Genomic DNA, 8,378 nt, shown 5'->3' with positions numbered 1-8,378 from the left:
TATTTTTATATTTATATTATAATCCTTGCTATAATCTATTTTTATATTTACCTCCTTGCTTTGTAGGCCTTGTGGGATATTCCGATTGGTTTTGTATTAAATTAGGTGATGTCTTTGGTTTTAATGGTGATTTCAATGTAGTAGGCATTCTGTGTGTTCGATAATAATCTGCAGTCCTTCCTTGCTAATTGAAATTCAATAAAATTGTAAAATGTGAATTAAAAAAAATTTTCCTTTTTGTTAGTAGTTATAGTGAGTTATATCTAAAAGAAAATTTATTCATAAATATCATATTTAGATACAGTAAGAAATCATTATTGTAAAAATTTTATAATTTCAAATTTTTAGAAATAGATTTTCATTAGTCTAACTATTTAAAAACTAATGTATTTTTAATTAAAAAAAATAATGTAAATCAAAATTATTATTGTAATTTTATTGATATCAATAGATAATAGTAAACTTTCTTGAAAAGATACATTATAATATCTATGAAATCATAATGTTATGCTGGAAAATTTATCAGTGTATTTTAAGAGCAATGGTTCTTAACCAGTGTTCCACAAACAATGCTGAATGTTTGTATGAAAAAGTTTTTATTGCAAATGTATTATAATTTACTACAACATACTATTTCATTCATAGACAATTCCACATTTCTGTTTTATTCAATATAATAAAATTTATTAGTTTATTGCTTTATTGTTTTGTGAGAACAGTACATTGAATTGCTTATTGATTTTTGAATATATTTATGCTAATGCTTTGCATAATAAAAATGTATGTGAATGATGTTCTGTGGCTTCAGAAAGGTCAAGAACCACTGTTTTAGAGTATGATATTGATTAAAATTAAACTAAGTAATTTCTGCATTTATTGTAATAAACAGCCTTCTGACTGTAATATTTTATATCTTGCAGCTGTGCTGTTTATTAGTGTGTTCTTACTATTAAAAGGACTGTAATTTCTGTTTTTGATAATTGGGTGTGACTATTGTTCAGGACAACTGTTAATGAAATAAAGTGGGTAATTTTTTAAATATTACTTTACTAATAAATCATTGAACACCTGATGCTGAGAAAAACCGTTTATTATAGAAACATTAACATTTTTGACTTAATATGATAGGCCATCTTCAGATGCAAGTATTCTTGAACATATTTAACTTAATATTTTTTTTATTTAAAATATTATTGAGTTAAATATGTTCAAGAATATTTTTTTTATTTAAAATATTAAGTTAAATACATTCGAGAATACTTGCATTTGAAGATGGCCTATCATATTAGGTCAAAACTGTTAATGTTTCTATAATAAATAGTTTTCTCAGCATCAGGTGTTCAACAATTTATTATTTAAGGATCTGAGTAAGATATTTGATTACTTTATTATTATTATTTAATGTAACACTTGACACACACACACACACACACACATAATTATATTATTTCAACATAAGTAAGAGTGACAATGTTGAATAGAATGTGCAATTTTTCAGTTTACAGTACTATAGCTTACTATAACTTTTTCATTTTGTAGCTGCATTGTTTGATAGAATAAATATGATATTACATTAATTAAAAAATTGGATTTTTAAAAAGTAATACAGAGAGGTTAGAATTAAAATAGTTAAATTGTAATTACTTAATTAAAAAGGTTGTATGACTGTTATTTTAAATTATAGTTAATTTTGAAAATAAGTTCTAAGTCTAATAGGATAAATAAAATAAAATAAAATAAAAAATCATTCAAAAGTCCAGCATAATTCTTTAATAACATAAGAATGTTTTCAAACGCATTAAGCGTCCATCAGTTATTTTTCTAAAATCGAATGAGAAATTTGAAAAATTACACAAATGAATTTCAAATAAATGGATATATAATAAATATTAATAAGTAACATGTTATTAATAAAAGCATTACATACAAAAAAATTTGGTATGTTTAAAATAATAAATAAATAAATAAATTATCTATCAAGGGTCAACTTAAGCTTAATTAAGCCTTTATATAGAACTAAGCCAATTTGTCACAAAAAAATTTCCAAGTGGACGAAAGCCCATCAGCATCTCTGTAGTTAATGCACTGTGTGCTCTTCTGTGTCTTGTGTATTTCCAATTTTTCCAATCCACAAGGCACAGAAGAGCACGCAGTGCATTAACTACAGAGATGCTGATGGGCTTTCGTCTGCTTGGAAATTTTTTTGTGACAATATGGCTTAGTTCTATATGAAGGCTTAATTAAGCTTTAGTTGACCCTTGATAGATTATTTATTTATTTATTATTTTAAACATACCAAATTTTTTTGTATGTAATGCTTTTATTAATAACGTGTTACTTATTAATATTTATTATATATCCATTTATTTGAAATTCGTTTGCGTAATTTTTCAAATTTCTCATTCAATTTTAGAGAAATAACTGATGATGGACGCTTAATGCATTCAAAAACGTTCTTATGTTATTAAAGAATTATGCTGGACTTTTGAATGGTTTTTTATTTTATTGAATTTAGTATTCAGTAAGCAAGTATACTTTTATTGATAAATTAAATATTATGATATATGTAATTTCAAATATTTTAAGTAATGTCTTTGTTTTTTAGTTCATCTTTAATTATATCACATCAAATATGACTTGATATAACTAAGCTTAGAACAATTTCTAAAGATTTGAAAATATTTTTATGCTCAATTATAAATATAAAAACTAAATAAATATTGATTTTTGATATACAGTAATACCACAAGTTATATAAGTAATGCGGATCATATATTTTGAACTAATTGGAGAGAGATTTTTGTAGTAATGCGGATCATAGACTTTTATATAACTTGAATTTTACGTAAGTCAATTTGTAAATTGCTTAAGTGTAACTACATACAGTAATTAATAATTCAATACTGTATTTATTATTATATGTGTACTGTACTGTATATATATTATTTATTATTTTTTTGTGTAAAAGAAAAATAAAAATACAAAGTACATATGTAAACAAAACAAAGAAAGAAACAAAAATAATCTGAAATATTAATAGGTTATGTATTAAACAAATCACTCGAGGCAAACTACTGTACACTAATGACATGAAACAATGCATATAGAAAAACAAGCAATGAAGATGTGCTTGGTTTCATTGCTCGATTTTCACTGAGTACTGTATAGAATCTTGTTTATGAGAAAGAGTGCCCAGTACGCTTGCATATGTGTTCACAATTACACCATAAGGATTAGCAGAGCAATAAAGTAATAAATTGGTACAGTGTGAAAGAAAGAAAGGAAAATAGAGAGAGAAGGAATGAATGAATGTTTGAAATAGAATAATTCTTTGTAAAATTACATGTTACTCTACTCAGATTTTTTTCCAATTTTTGAGATTTACATTTTATGTAACTGCAAATTTATGTAAGTTGCATGTTACATAACATGGGGTATTACTGTNAATATACTGAATTATTTATATTGTTATATTGACCAAATAATAATTTATGGGCCAAATGAATAATAAAAATTTATATTGTTAATTTAAATAAGAATTAAAATTGTTAATTTGAATGTTTGAAATATGACACACGATAGGGGCGCCTCTAGTGTCCGTTATCAAATGGTTACGGGACAGACACCCGTTGAATGGGTTATATATATAGATAATCTGACACTATCAGGAGGAGAGATATTCTGGATTATGGAATTTTTCAGACTTAGTCATTCAGACATTATTAGCTTTATTGATAAATTAATAAAATTCATTTATAAACATGATTGAAATTATCAAATTATTTTGTCTGAGTATAATACTAACTATAGTACTGTGTTAAAACTTTATGAAATGTTTATATAAAATATGTAATCATTGCAAATTCTGCACTCATTATGGATTGGATATAAAGTAGGAAAGTAACAAACATCCACATTTTCAGATGCTGGTATGAATTCACCACCTGAATTAAACATAAATATTTACTTTGGAATGTTTAAAAATCATCATTATGTATAGATTTTTAGATTTCTCAAAATTATAAGTTTTGTAAATATATTCAAATGGAAAAAAAGTATAATTAATTAGCAAGAATTCTTCCAAATTAATTTCAGATATTAAAAATATAAAAGTGCAAAATTAAAATTTGCAAAGACTACAAATTTTTAAATTTTAAAAATGTAAAATAAGAAATAAAGGATTTAATTATAATTTTTTGTCATTGAGTTGACTGTGTCTGAATGAAATAAAAAAACTGGAGACTTAAAACCTATAAGCTAAATAATCATTGCATGCAGGAATTCAATCTTCTTCCATTCATGATTAGACTATTTTGTTGTAAATTTTGTCAGAACTTGTATCAAATATTTTTCTTTGTAAATGAGGAAGAGATATAAAAGAAAAAAGCTCACAAAATCAAATTATTATATATCAAATATTTGTAATTGGCTTCACATTATAATAAAAAATAATTTGAAAAATAAACTTGAATTTATGAATTAAGTATTCAAATAATGATAGAAATTTGAATAATATTAATCCATTTTTTAAGGATTAGAATTATTGGTTATTAAAAAAGGTTGTATATTTAAAGTAATTTCATAAATTTCTTTTTTTCTGTTTATAAATGAAATCCCTACTTAAGAAGTAATGTGTTTTCAACCTTGTGTACCTCGGTGTATTTGTGAGGTTAGCCGATTGGGTGGAAAATGTCACAACAGTCAGTCGAACAGTCAAAACAGTCGTGTGGGTGCAGAACGACTCACTGAGACAGGGTTACCATTTAAAACCGTTTAATAAACATAGAAATTTCCTTACAAATTCCTTGATTGACAAGGTAGCACACACAAAATGCGCGGATAAAGTCTGAATAGAGTTCGAAAAGGTCTATCTTTGTTACTTGTGGTTTGATGTGGACGGTGAACTACTCCATAGGCCCCGGGGCATTTATCACAGCTTACGGCGGCTTCTTATTGGACGAACCAACGAGTCTGTAGATTGCTAGGAGTCATCCAGAGAATAATGTTTCCACAAGGTCTGAAAGGTTCCTTTTTTGTTTTTCAAATATCTGGAGCATGCACGACCAAGAGAGGTGAAACTATGCATCCAAGATCCTAAAATGTCCTTGAAATGATGGTTTTATACTGTTTTCCCCCAAGTCACATCTCTATTGGTCTCTCACTGTCACCTGGTGACAATTCGAAACCTGATGGAGGGCGTGGGAGAGGTCAGCGTTGCGACTGAATATGATTCCTCTTTCATCGCTTTTCCTCGACTTTATTCCTTTCCCTTGTTTAACTGATTTACACAAAAATTTCATTGTTCGATTGAGACATCTAATCCTTTCCATTTGCATCTGAAAAGGAGATTTAAATTTCCAATCAATATCCTTCATTCAGACCCCTCAGTCGACCCTCATTTGGGTCCTCACATATTTGTATTTTTTGTCATAGTGAAGTGCTCTACTTGTGGCTCACTACCATATGTAATATAACATGCACTTTTATATTAGGAGTATCCCTGGTATACAAGGCACCTCTACTACTTTGTACCATATTTGGAACAAGAGCACTTCTTTTGATGATATCTATACTAATATTATAAAGAGGTAATGTTTGTAAGTAAGTTTGGATGTAGCGGGTAATCTCTGAAACTACTCATCCAATTTAAAAAATTCTTTCACCAATATTTAGAATGGAACTTTAGGTTGGACATAGGCTGTATATTATTCCATTAAACATTCATATAAATTAAAAGATATAATCTAGGTTAAGGCTTTTATGTCCAATAGATGGCGCTATGAGTATGACGTCCTAAGTTTGCTTTTCTGTGAGGCATTATGCTTTTCTGTGAAAATGAACTAAAGCAGATCATCTTCTATCTATCTATATAAATAAAAATGTAATGTTCGTTTGTTCCTACCAATTCCTTTGAAATTTTGACACAACGCTGCATTCGAATATGCATGTGTTTTTATATAATATACGTGTCGAAATTGCCCCCACTGAAGGGAGATGGTTAGGATTAAGGCTTGCTGTAAAGAACTCTGCTTCTATTTATACTATTTTAGATGCGGTTTTTTGCATTTTTGATTGTGTTTTAATAGGGTACATCAAGAGAATGTACACTAAGAAGAAATTTTTCAAAAAATTTCCCCCCCACGGGGGAAGTGTTATACATTTTGAGCCACAACAACGCATGGCAGGGTCTGCTAGTAAATTATATATGAAGTGAAGTGTACTGAATGCATTTATATTGACAAAAAAGAGAACAAAATTTATCATTATTTTATAGTATAAATGATGGTTTGTTATCAACAACCAAGCTTAATTTTCCCAGCAAAAATTTAATAAAATTAGCCTAATTGGCTAATTTTATTAAATTATTATCATAAATATAATCCAAAAATCCAGCATAGAAAAACTTTTTATTTTTAATTTTTATTATAAAGAATGTAAATAACTGTTTTTAGTGCAAGCCACAAGTGGTACATAACAGACAAAATTTGAAGAGTACAATAAGAAGCCACCATGTATCATACCTGGACAAAAAGAAAGTACCATCAAAATCAAATTCATATCATTTTTGTGCTCTAAAACCAATTTTAAATGCACATCATCTGACAAATAGCACATACATTTCAGAGAAAAGGCTAAGAAAAATTGTTCTGTTCCAAGCATTCCGATTTTGGAATTCGATTGTACTCTAACCTGATGCTTACCTTGAGTAAGGTCGAAAGCATTTGTTGGATGATTTATTAAACATTTTTTGTTATTGGATATAAAGGTTCTTCAAGGGTTGTTTATGTAGCAAACATGTTAAATATTTAAATATAATAATAATAATCATTTTTATTGATTGCAAATTTTAAAGGAACAGTTAAATATCATGTAGTAAAACCTATTCATTTTTATGAATAACAAAACAGATTTTTATGATGAACAAATAAATGCCATAGCAAATATAACTGTTAATGAACAGTTATCATTATAAATGGAGGGAAAAAAATTCTTATAAAATAGAAATGTGAGTTAGGTTCAATTAAAACTTAAAGTTTTACCGTTTAGAAAAGTTTGTTCAAAAATGTGCAAAAATTCAAGTTTGGTTTAAAACATTAATGCATATTATAATATTGAATTTATTCTGGTGATTTTATATTATCATCAGAGCTGCCTTAAATGGGCATGTGCTGCACAAGGGTGTCATCATCAAGATACACCAAAAGACATTCTTAACTAAGTGCCAGATTTAAGGTATGAAATGACAAAAACTGGAACAAAACATTATGTTGAAAAAGTAACATTGTGAGTTCCAATGGTCCAAGTATTAATGCCAGCATTATACAGATATATTTATATGGATTTCTAGTATTTGCAATCAAACATGTGCAAGGTTACAAGTTTCTCATTCAGTGATGAATAAACATTATATGGACAAGTATATAACAATATTGCCAGATATTTGTACCATCCAAACTGAATTCAAAGGAGTTTTGATGATGATCAAAAACAGGAATTCATGATATCTTTGCATCAATTCAGTTGATTGCAAAAATAGGACTTGCATGTAGATGCAAGATACCCTAGTGGCAGCATTAGTTATTGTATATTTAAATGTATGAATTAGAAGATCTTAAACATTCTGAAATATTTTAAAATTTGCATATAATATAGTTTATGGTACATAACTCAAAATTATAAATAAAATCTCTCATCAAATTATTTAAAAACAAATTTAATGTTTCCTTTCAGGTAAACTATATGATCTTAATTACTGATTTGAATTGCTCAATATTTCTGTATCCAAGTTAAACATTAGGAATGGAAAAAATAATCTTGAAATTATCTTGATTACTTAATCTAATCTTTATAAATAATTTGCAACTAAAATATTTATTTCAAAAAAATTAGTGATAACATAATTGCCCATTTTTTAACAGCATAAAATATCTTTGATGACAATTAAGACATTGCATCACAGATCAAGAATAATAAAAAGTTGGAATTAATTTTTATGTGCAATACATTCAAATAAAAATAAGTCTTGGAAACTCAATAATTTTTAAAATCTATTTTTATATTTACCTCCTTGCTTTGTAGGCCTTGTGGGATATTCCGATTGGTTTTGTATTAAATTAGGTGATGTCTTTGGTTTTAATGGTGATTTCAATGTAGTAGGCATTCTGTGTGTTCGATAATAATCTGCAGTCCTTCCTTGCTAATTGAAATTCAATAAAATTGTAAAATGTGAATTAAAAAAAATTTTCCTTTTTGTTAGTAGTTATAGTGAGTTATATCTAAAAGAAAATTTATTCATAAATATCATATTTAGATACAGTAAGAAATCATTATTGTAAAAATTTTATAATTTCAAATTTTTAGAAATGACGTCTTTCTTG

At 27.1% G+C, this 8,378-nt stretch overlaps 1 protein-coding gene across 1 annotated transcript in view; it reads right to left on the bottom strand.

Moving 5' to 3' along the window:
• LOC111631109 (GATA zinc finger domain-containing protein 14-like) overlaps positions 1–8,378 on the bottom strand; it is a 50,801-nt gene that overhangs the window by 29,858 nt on the left and 12,565 nt on the right. The window contains exons 4-5 of the mRNA XM_023375307.1: positions 8,045–8,197; positions 52–184 (exon numbers count right to left, since the gene is read on the bottom strand). Coding sequence (XP_023231075.1) covers positions 52–184; positions 8,045–8,197 — 286 coding nt within the window. The remainder of the gene's footprint in view (positions 1–51; positions 185–8,044; positions 8,198–8,378) is intronic.

The sequence above is a fragment of the Centruroides sculpturatus genome, unplaced genomic scaffold (assembly GCF_000671375.1).
Source record: "Centruroides sculpturatus isolate CEXI.00-Female unplaced genomic scaffold, Cexi_2.0 scaffold550, whole genome shotgun sequence".
NCBI lineage: Eukaryota > Metazoa > Arthropoda > Arachnida > Scorpiones > Buthidae > Centruroides > Centruroides sculpturatus.
This window is presented reverse-complemented; position numbering and strand designations above follow the sequence as displayed.